At 47.6% G+C, this 20,524-nt stretch overlaps 1 protein-coding gene across 2 annotated transcripts in view; it reads right to left on the bottom strand.

The window, feature by feature from the left end:
- Window positions 1–20,524, bottom strand: part of ESR2 (estrogen receptor 2) — a 189,946-nt gene that overhangs the window by 41,442 nt on the left and 127,980 nt on the right. For both annotated transcript variants that reach the window (XM_077464349.1, XM_077464350.1), the window contains 2 exons: window positions 5,957–6,259; window positions 5,676–5,814 (listed from right to left, as the gene is read on the bottom strand). In XM_077464349.1, coding sequence (XP_077320475.1) covers window positions 5,676–5,814; window positions 5,957–6,259 — 442 coding nt within the window. The remainder of the gene's footprint in view (window positions 1–5,675; window positions 5,815–5,956; window positions 6,260–20,524) is intronic.

The following is a 20,524-nucleotide window of genomic DNA, read 5'->3' as shown; positions in this document are numbered from 1 at the left end:
ACTCCTGGATCCTCTGGATCCGATTCGCTGTCAGACAAGAGCACAGAGTGGTGGCTTGGTTGAGAAGATTCCCCAGTCTCTTGTAAGAGCCCTTCACCACCTGAAGGACATAATGGGTCTGAGGGGGATTCCATAGCGTGATGAGCTTCCCTCTGCTGCAGGGATTCCTTTACCACCCTTCTCACCATAGATTCTAAGCGTTGATCCGCACCATCTCTTTCATCTGCGACTTTAGAGAAGCAATGATCACAGAGCGATTTGTCTGATGGGATGGGCATCTTACAGCCCCAACATGAATTAACTGGTCCTCTGCTTGAGTGCGAGTGACCACTGCGTTGTTCAGATCTGGAAGACCTACGGTAACCAGACTTTGATGATGATTTGCGGTGGTGCGATTTTGACGATCCACTGCGACTATGCGCACTGTAATGCGGTTCAGACCTAGAAGGGCTATAAGGAAATATACAAGAAAAGAGAGAGATACAGACCAGGCTGGTATCAAATGCTAAGGAATACTCCACAAATACACAGCAATCCAGCCATGCACATACCTGTTACAAGCGGGCAGGTCACTGGTAGGCAGTGAGGCATCCATGACTAAAAACGCTGACTGTAACAACAATAAACCCTCATAAGCAGCCATACAAAACACAGGAGCAACAATACATCAGAGCAGATCATAACCTACCTTACACCAACCAGAGAATGGCCCCGGGAAGTTGCTGAATCTCCTGCAATCATTCCCAAATCCTGACATCTCTCACTGTGTTTTAAATATGGCGCCCATGACGTCATCAGCGGCGTCAGACGCGAGATGCCCGCGCGCATGCGCGGGAACCAAGCCTCGCTTTGGATATGGGTCTGCGCATGCGCAGAACGCAGCGCTGGACCCGGAAACAGGGGGAGAAAGGCTGCTGGAACGCGGAAGCGTCAGCGCCTATACACAAGAACCAGCTGGCATATGAAAAGACACAGGTAGAAAAGAAAACACATAAACACTGCTGCCATGAAAAACGGAATTTTTACAGCTCACCACTCCACCAACGATCGTCTGGCCGAACAGGTTCAAGCACACACCACCGATCCACCGGGCAGATAATGGCCACCTTACATAGCAGGTAATAAGCCGTGCGCACTTATCTTCGGATAAACAAAGTCTTCAGCGCTACTCTGCCATACACTCCATACCCATGCTTAACAGACAGGGCCTATCGGAGGAACAAAAAGCTTGATAGTCAGCCGACTTGATCGTAGTGAAGATCTCTTCAGATAGGAAACACCTGTCCTATGGAGGAGGACAAAAAAGGAACACGGATAGCAGCTTGGAGCAAAGATTTATGGGAGTAGAGGTCCTATTAGGTAATTATGGAGGCGGGGCTAACCCACACGTATGCTGCCATGGAGCCTGTCAGGAAAACTATTTTTCTCAGAATCACAGGAAATTAAAAAAAACATTTCACAGTCCTTCTGTCATGTTTGGCTAATGGAAGCTACGGCCTTTCATTATTTTTAAAAGAAAATCCTTGCCTAAAAAGGTCAAATTCCCACCACGAATTATAGTGTGCGCACATATTAAAGGCTGGATGGATGATAAAGACGGAGCGAAAAAATGACTGGAAGAAACTTCCATGACTGGACTTTCCAGCAGACTAGGTCCGACGGTCTTACTGATGGACTTTTGGCAGAGTTCCGACGGACTTCCCGAACGAACGGACTAAGTCCATTTGTTTTGAACGTGATGACGTAAATGGGACTAAACAAGGAAGTTCAATAGCCAGTAGCCAATAGCTTCCTTTGCATTGTATTTGGTCCGTCGGACCAGCACATAGACGAACAGTTTTCCCAATTTTAGTCTCTCGGATTTGAGTCCGTCGGATAGATTTGAAACATGTTCTGTTTCTAGGTCCGTTTTGTATTTTTTTTTCCGAAAAACAATCGGACTAGCCCTAACACGATCAGATTGTCCGACGGACTAATCCCTTTCGGACCTAGTCTGCCGGAAAGTCTAGTTGTGTGTACGCGGCATTAAAGAAAAAACCATCATTGCTAGTTTGGAATATGTTTAGAGCCCACACATCTGATGACATTAAAAAATTGGCAAGTCTTCTCAAGTTACATTGGCTGTTATTCCAGGTGGGCTTACATCTGTATTGCAGCCCCTAGATATGTGTTTAACCACTTGCCGCCCGCCCTATTACAAAATGACTGTGGCAAAGTGGTTGCATAATCCTGATCGGACGTCATATGACGTGATCAGGATTATGAGCCGCTGCGCGCCGCGGCGATCGTTGTTGCGGGGTGTCAGTCTGACACCCGGCAACTACGATCTCGGTAAAGAGTCTCCGTGTCCAATCACGGCTGATCACAGTGTAAATAGGAAGAGCCGGTGATCGGCTTTTCCTCACTCGCGTCTGTCAGACGCGAGTAGAAGAGAGCCGATCGGCTGCTCCTCTGACAGGGGGGGCCTGTGCTGATCTATTATCAGCACAGCCCCCCCAAGGATGCCCACACTGGACCACGAGGGATGCCAGCAGACCACCAGGGATGCCCAGGATAAGGTATGCCACCCTAGACCACCAGGGATTCCAGTCAGTGCCACAATGGATGCCAATCAGTGCCCATAATGGATGCCAATCAGTGCCCACAATGGGCATCACTGATTGGCATGCATTATTGCTTGGCACTGATTGGCATCCATTAGTACAGTATAATAATACAATGCCGCCTATCAGTTCCCATCCGTGCCGCCTATCAGTGCCCATCCATGCCACCGATCAGTGCCCATCCATGCCCACCTGTGCCGCCTACCCATGCCCACCTGTGCCGCCTACCCATGCCCACCTGTGCCGACTATCCATGCCCACCTGTGCCGCCTATCCATGCCCATCCATGCCAGCTATCAGTGCCAATTTGTGCCACCTATCAGTGCCCATCCATGTCGCCCATCAGTGCCACCCATCAGTGCTGCCTATCAGTGCCACATATCAGTGTCCATCAATGCCACCTCATCAGTGCCACTTCATTGGTGCCACCTCATCGGTGCCCATCAGTGCCACCTTATCATTGCCCATCAGTGTATCCCATCAGTGCCCATCAGTGAAGGAGAAAATTTACTTATTTACAAAGTTTTGAAACTGAAACAAAAAAAAACATTTTTTTTTTTCAAAATTTGGTATTTTTTTATTTGTTTAGCAAAAAATAAAAACTGCAGAGGTGATCAAATACCACCAAAAGAAAGCTCTATTTGTGGGAAAAAAATTATAAAAATTTCATTTGGGTACAGTGTAGCATGACCGCGCAATTGTCATTCAAAGTTGGTCTGGGCAGGAAGGTGCTTAAGTGCCCGGTATTGAAGTGGTTAAATAAACCTTTCAAAGACTGTGTGCAAAAGATCTGGCATGAATGGATATCATCTGGTCAAGCCCAACTGGCAAAAGTTGGAAATCTGATGAAGATAGATGATAGAACTGATAGCAAAGTGGGTTTGTGATGCATAGGAAGAGATTCCAGAGGACATGGTGCAACGCGCCTTCAAGAAATGTGGCATTAGTAATGCTATGGATGGCATAGTGATGACTGTGAACTCAGTGATGATGACAATGTCTATGCTGATAACCTCACACCAGCTAATGCTGAAGCTCTGTTTGGACATACAGATGATGAGGAGGAATCCAGTTTTGAAGGATTTTAATTCTTGTGTTTTAGCTTGGTTGCTGATTGAGCTAAGGTTTTTGTACTTTTAAAGTTATTGTTGATGCCATATTGTTTCTATTTACCCTTTTTTCCACTTACAGAGCTAGTTTACAGTTTTTCTTTGAAATAAATATTCAAAAACATTATTGGTATCTATTTTTATTTTTGAAATTTTACCGGTAGCTTCTGCATTTCCCACCCTAGGCTTATACTCGAGTCAATATGTTTTTTTACAGTTTTTGGTGGTAAAATTAGGTGTCTCTGCTTATATTCGGGCCAGCCTATACTTGAGTAAATACGGTATATACTCTTCAACATCACAAAGGGCCAACTCACACTGCTGTGTTATCACTTAGTAACACATAAAAGGCTTGCAGGGTGTTGCAGTGCTGGTCATATTGTAACTTTTTATTGCTACAATGTCTTGCTTTTAAAGGCACATCTATCCCCATCTACTGAATCCTCTATGCACATCAAATGAATTCTAGAGGATCAAATTGTGTTCTGTTTTTATATTAAATTGCTGAAGCAGTTCAGAGGACACATCTAATGTCCTACCACCAAAAATAAATAATAAAAAAAACAACAATTTTGCTTGCATATAATTGGATGATGGAAGGCAGCAGCGTTTCATTTCATTCACTAAGCTCTAGAGAAAAATTCCCTTGTCAAGTGGACAGTCTTTTTGCCTTCAGTAAATCAATTCCTTTGTCACTATTTCTGTTCTGGTGAGAGAACAACATTTTAGACTTTCACTCACTTTTAGCCTAGGTTTACACTGTCAGCGGGAATGAAATTGTGCGAGTTCAGCTGAACTTTCACGGTTTCATTCCCGCATGTCAGCCCCAACTTCAGAGACATCTGTGCGGGTTTGATGTCTATTGAAATTGCACACCAAACTCACCAAAAGCATTACAGAAACTTTCGGGAATCGGTATGGCACCACAAGTTGCAGTGATTCGGACGGTGCCATTGCCGGCAATAGCCGGCAATTTGGAATGCGATTTGACATGTCAGAGTGCATGCCAAATCACGGCAACGTGAATTAGGTCTCAGTTACAGTGGTCACCAAGACAAGTAGAGAGGCTGTATATGCTCAGAGAGACACAGGCAGCTAAAAAAAACACCATCTGGAGCAATCATACTAATTTTCCCTGCAGGTTTCCTTCAGTTGTATTAGTTCAGGGCATGCTTTGTTAAGGAATACTAAAGTCCTGACGAAGGGGGGCCCTTTAAACCCCTGAAACGTGTTGGAATTTATGATACAAGATTCTGAATAAGATTAAATATGAATTTCATACAGTAGGTTCTCTTTTTAGTGCTTTCTTCCTTAACCTCTCATTTTTTATTGCTAGATGTGTAAGGTCTTTCCCTACAAACAAAAACAAAAGTAAATTGTCTCATTATGGGTTTATTTTAACTAACATTTATAATTTATCATTTAAAGTGATACTAAAGGATCGTTTTAAATTTTTGTTAAACATGTCATACTCACCTCCGCTGTGCAGCTCGTTTTGCACAGAGTGGCCCTGAACTTCCATTTCTAGGGTTGCTCCTCCCTGCATTAGATAACCCCCTCAGAGAAGAGCTCTCCTGAGGGGGCCATAGAGGCCCTAGAGGCCGACTGAAGGACTCGGCCCTGTGCCCGGCGCCCGCATCATTGAATTTGATTGACAGCAGCGGGAGCCAATGGCTACGCTGCTATCAATCTATCCAATCAAGAGTCGAGAACCCGTGGAGAGAGGGACGGCAGGAACACGCTAACAGAAATTCGGGGGTTAAGTAAAGTAAAAAGGGGGGGTGGGGCTAGGGGGCCGGTGACTGCAAGATGCTTTTTCACATTAATGCATAGGATGCATTAAGGTGAAAGAACATGAGCCTTTTCAAAACCTTTAATAACATTAGAATAAATCATAGGTTTCAGTCTTGCTTTTAATATCTGACATCGAAATTATGGAAATTTTTCCCATTATATAACTCACCGGTCAACAGTGAGATCAGGTGCAAAGATGAGCTTTCCAGGATGTTCTATTGACCTCCACATGAGTCCCATCATTAGAACTTCCAGCCAGCAGCTCTCCAACAAGCGAACTTGATCATATAGACTCAATTCCACAAAGCCTGGAAATCATAACATTCTTAAAAAGTCATACTAAGTGTATACAAAGAATCATTATTTAAGAAATTGCACACACACGTGCAATTGCACTCGCACACACACACAGAACTCAACACTTATTTGCACCTCTCCTCCATGACTTACCTGGTATTTTCTTTGCCCATGCTATCATGTGAACCAGCTCCTTGTCAGCGAGCTTAGTCAGTGACATCATCATGGACGCTTCAGTGAAAGGTTTGCAGGGGCGATTCATTAATAAAACATTGGGGGGTTCTGCTTCAATTAATGATAACACAAACTGCTCTGGGCCCAAGGCACAGGGAAGAACTTCTTTTACTCGGCTTATGTTTTCGATTATTTTCTTGTTTTTTCCAAGACCATGCATCTGATCCTCGGAGTGGCGGCGATGTCGTATGATGCGGTACCCACAACGTTCACGCCTTGTTCCTAAAAATTCAAATTGTTAAATACAGTCATGCCACTTGGGTAAAGAACACTTTAAAGACCATGACAGAAAAAATAAAGGATTTTGATTAATGTATTATTTGACTCAGAGGGGGAGATTTACTAAAACTATTGCGCACAGAATCTGGTGCAGCTGTGAATAGTAACCAATCAGCTTCTAACTTCAGATTGTTCAAGTAAGCTTTGCCAATAAAACCTGGAAGCTGATTGGTTACTATACACAGCTGCACCAGATTCTGTGTTCTCTTGTTTTAGCAAATCTCCCCCAGAGTGTCTGAGGTTTTAGAAGTGACAAGTTAGTACAAAAAACACCATCTATTCATTTTTTTAACACTCTTTATTTGACATTTCAACATACAGATAGGAATGCCCCAAGACTTCTATTCATTTTTATATACAGTATCTCACAAAAAAAGTGAGTACACCCCTACATTTTTGTAAATATTTTATTATATCTTTTCATGTGACAACACTGAAAAAAATTACACTTTTCTACAATGTAAAGTAGTGAGTGTACAGCTTGTATAACAGTGTAAATTTGCTGTCCCCTCAAAATAACTCAACACGCAGCCATTAATGTCTAAACTGTTGGCAACAAAAGTGTCTACACCCCTAAGTGAAAATGTCTAAATTGGCCCCAATTAGCCATTTTCCCTCCACGGTGTCATGTAACTCATTAGTGTTACAAGGTGTGAATGGGGAGCAGGTGTGTTACATGTGATGTTATTGCTCTCACTCTCTCATACTGGTCACTGGAAGTTCAACATGGTACCTAATGGCAAAGAACTCTTGGAGGATCTGAAAAAAAGAATTGTTGCTCTACATAAAGATGGCCTAGGCTATAAGAAGATTACCAAGGCCCTGAAACTGAGCAGCAACATGGTGTCCAAGACCATACAGCGGTTTAACAAGACAGGTTCCACTCAGAACAGGCCTCGCCATGGTCGACCTAAGAAGTTAAATGCACATGCTCAGCATCATATCCAGAGGTTGTCTTTGGGAAATAGAAGTATGAGTGCTGCCCTTATTGCTGCAGAGGTTGAAGGGATGGGGGGTCAGCCTGTCAGTGCTCAGACCATACGCTGCACACTGCATCAAATTGGTCTGTATGGCTGTCGTCCCAGAAGGAAGCCTCTTCTAAAGATGATGCATAAGAAAGCCCGTAAACAGTTTGCTGAATGTGTAATGAAGAGTCCATGCTTAGTTAAAGGTTAGGCTGCAGCCTCCCCTAGGATGCCCCAAAAGAGGTATCAGAAGTGTAAGAAAAAGAGTTGGGGATGTTTGGTGCTGCCTATGAACTAAAAAGTGAAAGACTAAATCCCCCTTGACAGTTAAATTGATTAGTGTAAACCCAATAAAGAATGCTTTAAACTTCCTACAAAACCTGCAATCGCTTTAATGGTGCATACATACTGTACTAAACCACCTATAAATATATCAGAGGTATACAGTTACAAAAACAATTTATGAGAACACCTGTGAAAATAAAATAAAAAAATAGGAATAAAGGTCCACTTCATATAGCACAAGCACAAGTCACTTCAAAACAATAGAGTGATTTATACTGGACTGCCTATTGCACAATAATTTTTTAGGTGGTATTATACACAAATGTACAGAAATGTTCTGTTTTTCGTTTTCTTGCACACTGGTTGGTAAAACACTTCAAACACTCAAAATCATTGCGGAAGTGTATTTAAAAATCAGCAACAGGTAGATTGTAATTAATCACTTGAATGTGGGTTACACATGCTATGTGAAGTGGACCTTTATTCCTATTTTCATTGGACCTTTATTCATATTTTTATTCTCATAAATAGTTTTTGTACCTGTATACCTTAGATATATTTATAGGTGGTTTAGTATAGTACGTATGCACCGTTAATGTGATTGAAGGTTTTGTAGGAGGTTTAACGCACTCTTTATTGGGTTTACAGTAACCAATTTAACTGTGAGGGGGGATTTAGTCTTTTTAGTTCATAGGCAGCGCCAATCAACCCCAACTAATTTTTCTTAAACAGTTTGCTGAAGAGAAGCAGACTAAGGAAATGGATTACTGGAACCCTGTGGTCTGATGAGACCAAGATAAACGTATTTGGTTCAGATGGTGTCAAGGGTGTGGGGCGGCAACCAGGTGAGGAGTACAAAAACAATTGTGTTTTGCCTACAGTCAAGCATGGTGGTGGGAGTGTCATGGTCTGGAGCTGCATGAGTGCTGCCGGCACTGGGGAGTTACAGTTTATTGAGGGAACCATGAATGCCAACATGTACTGTGACATACTGAAGCAGAGCATGATCCCCTCCCTTCAGAGACTGGGTAGCAGGGCAGTATTCCAACATGATAACGACCCCGAACACACCTCCAAGACTACCCTGAGCTTCTTTAGCAAGGCAGTGGTTAAGGTGATGGACTGGCCAAGCATGTCTCCAGACCTAAACCCATTGAGCGTCTGTGGGGCATCCTCAAACAGAAGTTGGAGGAGTGCAAGGTCTCTAACATCCACCAGCTCCATGATAATATCATGGAGGAGTGGAAGAGGACTCCAGTGGCAACCTGTAAAGCTCTGGTGATCGCCATGCCCAAGAGGGTTAAGGCAGTGCTGGAAAATAATAGTGGCAACACAAAATATTGACACTCTGGAGCTTTTCACTTGAGTGTACTCACTTTTGTTGCCAGCAATTTAGACATTAATGACTGTGTGTTGAGTTATTTTGAGGAGACAGCAAATGTACACTGTCATACAAGTTGTATACAGTACTCACTAACTTACAAATGCTGCTATGGTTAAATGGGCACAAATCCTTGCAGACACACTCCAAATTGTTATGGAAAGTCTTGACAGAAAAGTAGAGGCTGTTCTAGTTGCAACATGATTTTGGAATGGGTTGTTCAACACATAAGTACAATGGTCAAGTGTGAACATTTGGACATGTAGTATATATAAAATCCAGAAGGCACAGTGGCACCCCATTACAATCATCCCAGAGTAACACTGAATAGTGTTTGAAAAGTGTTCCTTCTTTTCAGCTTGCAAAATCTTATCAATTGCGCAGCTCCGTTCTTCGGCCCGAGCAGAGCTGCAGGAAGGCAGAAAACTGAGAAGGTAGGAGAGTGCACCAGGCAGCTTCATGTCACGTTGCTCACAGTCACTACAATCCTCTCTTTGTTGTATAGAACTGAAGCTAGCGCTGCATGGGACAAGATAATCTGATACAATAATTTATAATAGAATTTGTATTAAATATGGCTTCCTCCACGAGTACCCACTCATATAGAGCAGACTCAGCAGAGCACCCAAAGAGCATACATATATATATATATATATATATATATATATATATATATATATATATATATATTAGCAGAGCATCCCAGAGAGAGCCAGGAAAAGTCCTGTTCGGGGTTTATACCTCTCCCAGGCTCCTCTCATATACATTCAGGAATCTGTGATCCAGTTCGGGTCTTGGTTCTCCTCCCCAGGCTAATTTAGGCTCGCCTGAGCAGACAGGCTTTGCTCTCGGCCTGGGACATTCACACAAAGTTGGTCTGTGAAGAGAGTAAGGTTGGTAAAACCAGTTAAGCAGTTCTTTGTAGAGACTGACAAGCGTTAGGCTTGTTCAGCCTGGTAGTGAGGGCCTGCAGTTTGTATAGCTAGAGCCGTGACACGGCTAGGTTTTGTGTTCTTCTACTTTGCCCTTTATTTTGGTTTTCAGGAGCACTGTACAGCACCTGTATATGGACTTGTATATATCACAAATAAACACAGCACTGTTGGTCACTTCATCTCTGGATTTGGGTATCTGTGCCTGAGAAACTGCTCATCCCAGAGAGCTTTATACCTGCTATCTGTCCCCCAGGTTACATATGGTGGAGGCTGCGACCAGCTGTAGTAAGTTACTACTTAAAAGGCCAGTACCTAGAGTGACTAAACATGGAGGAAATCCTAAAACAATTGATGATATCCAATGCGGCACAACAGCAAACAAACGCTGAACTATGGCAAGCCAATGCTGCACAACAGCAAGCCAATGCTGCACAGCAGAAAGCTAATGCTATCGCAGAGGCTGTTTGAACAGCTAGCCACTGATGCAAAAGCGGATAGGAAAACCGTGGCTGAGGTTGTAGAGATGCTAGCACAGTGGTCACCTGCTAAAGTTGCTGATGTTGGAGATAAGCCCTCAGTCATCCATGTGGGTCGCTTTCTTTCTAAGATGACTGCAGATGATGATCCAGAGGCCTTCCTGCTAACGTTTGAACGGACCGCTGAGAGGGAAGGTTGGCCTAAAACCCAGTGGGCAGGACTGGTTGCTCCCTTGCTTTCTGGAGAATCGCAGAAGGCCTACTATGATTTGGAATCAGCAGAAGCGGGAGACTATGAAAAGGTCAAACGGGTACATGGGATTGCTCTCAGGACGACTTGGTGTCACTTTGGCAGTTCGAGCACAGCGGGTCCACAGCTGATTCTTTCAAGGGGAGAAGCCCCCAAGATCGCAGATGTTCGACCTAATTCACCTGGTGAGGAAATGACTACAGCCGGAGTCCCTGTCTGGGCCACAAATAGTGGAGCGTGTGGTCATGGACCGGTTCCTGAGGTCACTACCAATTCCCCTGCAGAAGTGGGTGACTCAAGGAGACCCCAAATCGGTGGACAACCTGGTGGAACTCGTTGAAAGGTACTTTGCTGCAGAAAACCTGGTCACCACCCAGGGGCGTACTAAGTGGGGGGGCAGGGGGGCGTGCCGCCCCGAGTGCCACACACTGGGGGGGGGGTGTCAGGCCAGCGCCCCCCCTCCCCTCTCCGCAACTGAAGTGTCAGACAGCACCGTGAGGAGCCCGAGGCACTGGCAGTGGGCGGCATTGCGGGAGGGGGGGGGGTGCGAGCAGCACCCGAGTGGAGTGACATCTGCCGGCTCAGTGATCCGGGACCCGGCTCCCCTTCTCTCTGTGGTCGTGTCGCGCTGCCGTTCTGATCAGTCTCGGGCAGCGGCTGTCACTCACAGCCGAGCAGAGTGAAGCCGCCTCCCCCTCCTCCATGCACAGCATTGTGTAGACAAGGAGGGGGAGGCGGCTTCACTCTGCTCGGCTGTGAGTGACAGCCGCTGCCCGAGACTGATCTGAACGGCGTGATGTGAGTCACGTGACTACAGAGAGAAGAGGATTATTGCGCCGGGTCCCGGATCACTGAGCCGACAGGTGACACTCCACTCGGGTGCTGCTCGCACCTCCCCCCTGCAATGCCGCTGCCTTGGGCTCCAGGTACACTAGGGGTTCTTTACTGTGGTGGGTCCTGCACTGTAGGGGGGTCCTGCACTGTAGGGGGTCTGCACTGTAGGGGGTCTGCACTGTAGGGGGGGTCCTGCACTGTAGGGGGGTCCTGCACTGTAGGGGGTCTGCAGGGGGGGTCCTGCACTGTAGGGGGGGTCCTGCACTGTAGGGGGGTTCTTTACTGTGGTGGGTCATGCACTGTAGGGGGGGTCCTGCACTGTAGGGGGGGTCCTGCACTGTAGAAGGGGTCCTGCACTGTAGAAGGGGTCATGCACTATAGGGGTCCTGCACTGTAGGGGTCCTGCACTGTAGAAGGGGTCCTGCACTGTAGGGGGGGTCCTGCACTGTAGAAGGGGTCCTGCACTGTAGGGGGGGTCCTGCACTGTAGGGGGGGTCCTGCACTGTAGGGGGGGTCCTGCACTGTAGGGGGGTTCTTTACTGTGGTGGGTCCTGCACTGTAGGGGGGGGTCCTGCACTGTAGGGGGGGTCCTGCACTGTAGGGGGTCCTGCACTGTAGGGGGGGTCCTGCACTGTAGAAGGGGTCCTGCACTGTAGAAGGGGTCCTGCACTGTAGGGGGGTCCTGCACTGTAGAAGGGGTCATGCACTATAGGGGTCCTGCACTGTAGTGGTCCTGCACTGTAGAAGGGGTCCTGCACTGTAGGGGGGTCCTGCACTGTAGATGGGGTCCTGCACTGTAGATGGGGTCCTGCACTGTAGATGGGGTCCTGCACTGTAGAAGGGGTCATGCACGGAAGGGGTCCTGCAATGTAGGGGGGTCCTGCAATGTAGGGGGGTCCTGCACTGTAGGGGGGGTCCTGCACTGTAGAAGGGGTCCTGCACTGTAGGGGGGGTCCTGCACTGTAGGGGGGGTCCTGCACTGTAGAAGGGGTCCTGCACTGTAGAAGGGGTCCTGCACTGTAGGGGGTCCTGCACTGTAGAAGGGTTCCTGCACTGTAGAAGGGTTCCTGCACTGTAGAAGGGGTCCTGCACTGTAGGGGGGGTCCTGCACTGTAGGGGGGGTCCTGCACTGTAGGGGGGGTCTGTACTGTAGGGGAAGATTCTGCACTGTAGGGGGGTCTGTACTGTAGGGGAGTCTGTACTGTAGGGGGGTCTGCGCTGTAGGGGGGTGGGTCTGTACTGTAGGAGGGTCTGCACTGTAGGGGGGGGGTCTGCGCTATAGGAGGGTCTGCACTGTAGGGGAGGATTCTGTACTGTAGGGGGGTCTACACTGTAGATGGGGGTCTGTATGGTAGGGAGGGGGGTCTGCACTGTAGAGGATCTGTGTAACATTCAGAGGGTCCAGAGCTGTGAGGGGCTGTGTAATGTAAAGGGGTGCAGAGGTGCAGGGTGCTGTGTAATGTAAAGGGGTCCAGAGGTACAAGGGCTGTGTAATGTAAAGGGGTCCAGAGGTTCAGGGTGCTGTGTAATGTAAAGGGATCCATGGGTACAAGGGCTGTGTAATGTAAAGGGGTCAGGAGGTTCAGGGTGCTATGTTATGTAAAGGGCTCCAGAGGTACAAGAGCTGTGTAATGTAAAGGGGTCCAGAGGTGCAGGCTGCTGTGTAATGTAAAGAGGTCCTTAGGCGCAAGGTCCTGTGTAATGTAAAGGGGTCCAGAGGTGCAGGGCGCTGTGTAATGTAAAGGGGTCAGGAGGTTCAGGGTGCTATGTTATGTAAAGGGGTCCAGTGGTACAAGAGATGTGTAATGTAAAGGGGTCCAGAGGTGCAGGCTGCTGTGTAATGTAAAGGGGTCCAGAGGTGCAGGGGGCTGTGTAATGTAAAGAGGTCCTTAGGTGCAAGGTCCTGTGTAATGTAAAGGGGTCCAGAGGTGCAGGGTGCTGTGTAATTTAAAGGGGTCCAGAGGTGGAGTTGTGGAGAGGGGGGGTACACAGTAGTGACAAAAAGATATTGAAGGATGCAGAGGTATGCAGGGGACACGGTGGGTGTTTTTACATTTTATGGTGGGGGGGGGGGGTGCCAGATATAGGATCCGCCCCGGGTGCCAAATGCTCTAGGTACGCCCCTGTCACCACCCCTACAACTGCGCGGACTTTCCACCCAAAGCCACGGTCTCCCCAGACAACCGGTAAGACTGTTCCAGGGGAAGTGGGTGGTAAAGATGGCAAGGAAATAGGGGGGGAGGAATTTTGTTGCCAGGACTGAAGTTTGGCGTCCCAAACAAGGGAAGCCATCGCCTGTCAGCAAACCAAACTGGGGAAACGTCAGGTGTTTTCATTGCCAAGAACTGGGACATGTTGCAGCAAATTGTCCATTGACAGATGAACCGATGCAGTGCGATTCTTCCATTAGGAGACAGTCTATGTTTGCAGCTGTTTCATGCGCTGCAGCGCCAAATATGGGAAAATCAATGTGCCAAATGACTGTTAATGATAAGCCTATTACAGCCTTGCTGGACTCTGGAAGTCTAGTGACTTTGGTTACTGCTGAAATAACTAAACCTGTGAATTATCATGCTAAAAAAATTGCTGTGACCTGTATTCATGGGCATACCAGGGAGTACCCTGTAACCACTGTTCGGTTTAAAACTGGCTTAGGTACGGTGACTCATCAGGTTGGACTTGTCCCCAACTTGGTGCACAGGGCCATCATTGGTAGGGACTTCCCTAAGTTTTGGGAACTGTGGGATCGTCCCGACCCGGTCGCAGTGCCTGACTCAGTGGCAGAGCCAGAACTCCTGGCCACTACTGACAAGGTGGGTACAGGGGATTGCTCTCAGGACTCCCCGTGTTTTCCTCTATCGGTTATGGCAGGAGAACTGGAGGAGTCTGAAGAAGTCCCCACCATCAGTAGAGCTGGACAGCTGTCTGCTGAATCCAAGCCTACGTTGGAGTTTGCTGACCTTAATGTGCACAAAGAAAATTTTGGTACTGGGAAAATGTAATAGTGATTAATGAGGTACCTGTCGAACCAGGGGACAGGCCCTGTTTTCCTTATTTCAGCAGCAATGAGGATTAACTGTATCGTATATGTAAAATGAATGATGAAGTGGTTGAACAATTGGTGGTCACTAAGCCATACAGACGGGTGGTGTTGGAACTTGCCCATAGGCACTTGCTAGGAGGCCATTTAGGGGTTGAAAAAACTACTGAAAAGGTGTTGCGTAGGTTTTACTGGCCCGGGGTACAGAAAGATATTGAGAATTATTGTCAATCCTGTCCTGCGTGTCAGATGTCAGCCCCACTACCCCACTTCCAAAGTCCTTTAGTGCCATTACCTATTATTGAAGTGCCCTTTGAGAGGATTGCCATGGACCTTGTGGGTCCACTCCCCAAGTCTGCCCGGGGTCATCAGCATATCCTAGTAATCATGGATTATGCTACCCGTTACCCTGAAGCGGTTCCCTTACGCACTGCTTCTGCTAAAAACATCGTCAAGGAGCTGTTTATGGTATTCAGTCGGGTGGGCATCCCTAAAGAAGTCCTTACAGACCAGGGCACCCCATTTATGTCACGAATAACTAGGGAACTGTGCAAGTTGTTTAAGGTGACACAGTTGCGAACCTCAGTGTACCATCCTCAAACAGATGGCTTGGTGGAACGCTTCAATAAGACGTTAAAGAACATGTTAAAAAAGTTTGTTGACAAGGATGGGAAAAACTGGGACTTCCTGATACCATACTTGATGTTTGCCATCAGGGAGGTTTGCCAGTCCTCTACGGGGTACTCTCCATTTGAGTTGCTTTATGGGAGACACCCTCGGGGACTTTTAGACATAGCCAAAGAAACTTGGGAGGGGGATCAGACACCCAATAAAAGTGTCATTGAGCACATCGCTCAAATGCAGGAGAGGATTGCAGCAATCATACCGATAGTAAAAGAACACTAAGGCCGCGTACACACGGGCGGACTGTTCGCTCAACTTTGTCCGCTGAACAGTGTTTCAGCGGACAGTCCGCTCGTGTGTGGGGCTTCAACGGACAGTTTCAGCGGACAGTTTGACGAACAAAGTTTTTCGGAAATTCCGAAAAACTGTCCGCTGAAACTTGGTTTGAGCGGACAGTCCGCCCGTGTGTAGGCCACTTTCGAAATGAGCAAACTGTTCCCGCTCGGAGGAAAGTCTGCTCATTTCGAGCGCGTCTCCAGGTAGGCGGGGCCCGCGAAGGAGACGTCGCGGGCCCCGCCGCCTGGTATGGACTTAAAGGGGAACCCCAACGCCGAAAAAAATCGGCGTGGGGGTCCCCCCAAAGTCCACAACAAACCCTTGTCCGAACCGAAGAGGGGGACAAGACCCCCGAAGTCAGGAGAAGAGGCCGGCGGCGGGGAGGAAGAAAGCCGGACTCCTCCGCTAGCAAAAGAGCTACAAGAAGATAGCGGAGGAGTCCGGCGAGAAGACCCCCGAAGACGGAAGACCCCCGGAGCTGTGCAATAAAATATTTTATCTCGTGTGTTGTGTTTTTTTTTGGGTACTTTTATTTTACAGGTGAATGGGTAGGGGTACATTGTACCCCATACTCATTCACATAGGGTGGGGGGCCGGTATCCGGGGGCCCCCTTATTAAAGGGGGCTCCCGGATTCCGATAAGCCCCCCGCCCGCAGACCCCGACAACCAACGGCCAGGGTTGTCGGGAAGAGGCCCTTGTCCTCATCAACATGGGGACAAGGTGCTTTGGGGTGGGGGGGCCGCGCGGCCCCCCCTTCCCCAAGGCACCCCCCATGTTGAGGGCACGCGGCCTGGTACGGCTTGGGAGGGGGGGCGCGCTCGCTCGCCCCCCTTTCCTGGCCGGCCGGGTAGCGTGCTCGGACAAGGGTCTGTTGTGGACTTTGGGGGGATCCCCACGCCGATTTTTTTCGGCGTTGGGGTTCCCCTTTAAGTACATTCCAGGCGGCGGAGCCCGCGACGTCTCCGTCGCGGGCCCCGCCTACCTGCACACGCGCTCGAAATGAGCGGACTGTTGCCTCGTGTGTGGGCGAGTCCGTTCATTTCAAAAGTTGCGCGGACTTAGTACGACGAACAAAGTTTGCCGTATTTGTCCGCTCAAAAAGTGCCGTGTGTGGGCGTGTTCGTTCATTCAAAAGTTTGAGCGAACTGTTTGACGAACTTAGTTTCGGCAGACAGTCCCCGCGTGTGTACGCGGCCTTATTGCAGGCCCAAGCAGCCCAATGGAGAATATACAACAGGGGGGCCCAACTCCGGGTTTTCTCACCTGGTGACAGGGTCCTGGTGTTGGTCCCTACTGTTGAGAGCAAGTTCCTGGCTAAGTGGCAGGGTCCCTTTGAAGTAATTGAAAAAGTTGGGGAAGTCAACTACAAGGTGTATAAACCAGGAAAAAGGAAGCCCGAGCAAGTTTACCATGAAAACCTGTTAAAGCCCTGGAAGGATAGACTGGTGTTAACTGCGAGTCCTCTCTGATCCCTGAGGTCACAATTCCTGATACCTTGTCATGTTCCCAAAAACAGGAAGCTAGAGAGTTCCTTATAAGGAATAGAGAGACATTTTCAGAGTTACCTGGCGTGACTTCAGCAGTTCAGCATGATATTGTTACTGAACCTGGGGTACGTGTCAAGCTCAAACCATACAGAATCCCTGAAGCGAGGAGAAAAGACATCAGCAATGAAGTTAAAAGAATGTTGGAACTGGATGTTATTGAGGAATCCAATAGTGATTGGTCTAGCCCCATCGTGTTAGTCCCAAAGCCGGATGGCACTTGGAGGTTCTGTAATGACTTCAGGAAGCTTAATGCAGTGAAAAAGTTTGACACATACCCAATGCCCAGAGTAGACGAACTTATAGACTAACTTGGCAAAGCTTGGTATATTACCACTTTGGACTTGACAAAAGGGTATTGGCAAATACCCCTGACTGATAGCGCCAAAGAGAAGACTGCATTTGTAACCCCGGAGGGTTCATTTCAATATAAAAAAATGCCTTTTGGGTTGCAAAATGCCCCCGCAACATTTCAGAGGGCCATGGACAGGACCCTAAGACCCCACCGGCGATATGCAGCAGCCTATTTAGATGACATAGTGGTATATAGCACTGACTGGGAGTCTCACTTGCCTCATGTCCAGGCTGTTCTTGATTCCCTCTTCAAAGACGGTTTTACGGCAAATCCAAAAAAATGTGCCATTGGTCTAGAGGAAGCCAAGTATTTGGGCTACACTATTGGCCATGGTGTCATAAAACCTCAAGTGAGTAAAATAGAAGCCATCCAGGAGTGGCCACGTCCTGCAAACAAGAAGCAGGTCAGGGCCTTTCTTGGCATTGCGGGCTATTATAGATGATTTATTCCACATTTTGCAACTATAGCTGCCCCTCTGACAGACCTGACGAAAGGTAAAGACTCTATAAGGGTGAAGTGGTCCTCAATAGCAGAGGAGTCTTTCCAGGTCCTGAAGAAGGCTCTTTGTGCACAGCCAGTACTGTACTCCCCCGATTTCTCCAAAGATTTTTTGGTTCAGACGGATGCGTCTGATGTTGGCATCGGGGCAGTACTATCGCTGGTACACAATGGGGAAGAACACCCTGTGGTGTACCTAAGCAGAAAGCTCAATGACCATGAGAAAAAGTATGCAGTCATTGAAAAGGAATGTTTAGCCATAAAGTGGGCCATGGATGCACTATTTGTTAGGGCACCAGTTTGAGTTAGTAACTGACCATTAGGGATGAGCCGAACACCCCCCGGTTCGGTTCGCACCAGAACTTTCGAACGGACCCCAAATTCGTACGAACGTTAGAACCCCATTGAAGTCTATGGGACTCGAATGTTAGAAATTAAAAGTGTTAATTTTAACGGCTAATATGCAAGATACTGTCCTAAAAAGGGTTTGGGGACCTGGCTCCTGCCCCAGGGGACATGGGTCACTGCAAAAAAAAACTTTTAAAAACGTCCGTTTTGGCGGGAGCACTGATTTTAATGATGATTAAAATGAAAAAAAAAAAGTGAAATATTCCTTTAAATATGGTGCCTGGGGGGTGTCTGTAGTATGCCTGTGAAGTGCCACGTGTTTCCGGTGTTTAGAACAGTCCCTGCACAAAATGACATTTAACGGAAATAACATCATTTAAAGCTGCTTGCGGTTTTAATGTTATATCTGGTTCCTGCAATATGGTTGAAAATCATTGAGAAAAATGGCATGGGTAGCCCTCCCTGCCCATTACCAGCCCCTTTGGGTCTTGTACGCATATTAAGGGGAACCCCGTACCCATATTAAAAAAAGGAAATACGTGTGGCCCCCAGGCCCTATATACTCAGAACAGCAGTATATAGGCGGTGCAAACAAGACAGGGACTGTGTAGGTTTGTTGTGTTAAGTTGAATCGGTTTGTAATTTTCAACTGGTACATTTTTAAAGTGTAGCTCCAGTCAAAAAAACTATTTTTAAGCTTTTTGGAAAACATAGGGAAGGGTTATCACCCCTGTATAATTTGTTTTGCCGTCCGTCTTTTTCAGAGCACGCAGACAGCACGCACAATCTCCTAACACTGACTGAGAGCTCTATTTAAAACGGCAAGATATTTAGCTATATAGGTGGATATAGCGGTGTATACTGCGTTCAGAGCACGCAGACAGCATGCACAATCTCCTAACACTGACTGAGAGCTCTATTTAAAACGAGCAAGATATTTAGCTAGATAGGTGGATATAGCGGTGTATACTGCATTCAGAGCACGCAGACAGCATGCACAATCTCCTAACACTGACCGTGAGCTCTATTTAAAACGAGCAAGATATTTAGCTAGATAGGTGGATATAGCGGTGTATACTGCGTTCAGAGCACGCAGACAGCACGCACAATCTCCTAACACTGACTGACAGCTCTATTATAAAAGATAGATATATCGCTAGATATATAGGTGAATATAGCGGTGTATACTGCGGTCAGGGCACGCAGACAACAACCACTACAGAAGAGCAAGAACGAAAAATCGGCCGATAACGATCGGTGTATACTGTGTTGAAGGTACACAGAACACCCATTAACTGCTACAGATGCCAAAACACTACACAAGGCCGCCGCGCCTTATATAGTGTGGGGCGTGTACTACACAGCCTGAGCCATGATTGGCCACAGGCATCCTGCCTGTGGCCAATCATGGCTCTCCTCGCTGCCGGCGCTGTGATTGGCCAAGCATGCACTGTGACCCCGCATGCTTGGCCAATCACATCATGAGCCAATCATGAGCCAGCAATGCACTGTGCCATCGCAGTGCATTGTGGGCCGTGAGCGCCACACGAATTTGGTGCGAACGGCCCATAACGTTCGGAATTCGCCGAACGGGCGAACAGCCGATGTTCGAGTCGAACGTATGTTCGACTCGAACACGAAGCTCATCCCTACTGACCATACTCCCCTGAAGTGAATGGTCCGAAAGAAGGAGACTAATAGATGGGTGAACCGGTGGTTTTTGGCTCTACAGGATTACTCCTTCACCGTAAAACACAGGCTAGGTGTTGAGATGGGGAATGTAGATGCCCTGTCCCGTGTTTACTCCTGTTGGGCTATATAGCGTATCTGTGGTGCTGATCTATATAGCGTAACTGTGGTGCTGATCTATATGCCGTATCTGTGCAGCTGATCTATATAGCGTATCTACGGTGAGGATTTATATACCGTATCTGTAATGCTGACTCCTATATACCATATCTGTGGTACGGATCTATATACCATATCTGTAACGCTGACTTCTATATCCACTTGCCGACCGCCGCACGACGATGTACGTCGACAGAATGGCACGGGCAGGCATAAGGGCTTACATGTACGTCCTTGCCTGCCCGCCGGTCGGGGGCCCGATCGGGCCCCCGCCCGGTGCCTGCGGCGGTCGGTATTCATTCGGGAGCGATCCCGGACGAGGGGACGGCCATTCATTCATGGCCACCCCCTCGCGATCGCTCCCGACGAATGAAAATGTCCCGTGACATCATTTCCTCTCCTGTAATGTAAACACAGGAGAGGAAGTGATGTATTCTCTCCTCCGTGTCGGTATTTTTCGTTCCGGCACCGAGGAGAGAGGTTCGGT

Source organism: Lithobates pipiens, unplaced genomic scaffold (genome assembly GCF_037356315.1).
Source record: "Lithobates pipiens isolate NorthernLeopardFrog02 unplaced genomic scaffold, aLitPip1_a1.2 Scaffold_30, whole genome shotgun sequence".
Classification (NCBI taxonomy): Eukaryota; Metazoa; Chordata; class Amphibia; order Anura; family Ranidae; genus Lithobates; species Lithobates pipiens.
This window is presented reverse-complemented; position numbering and strand designations above follow the sequence as displayed.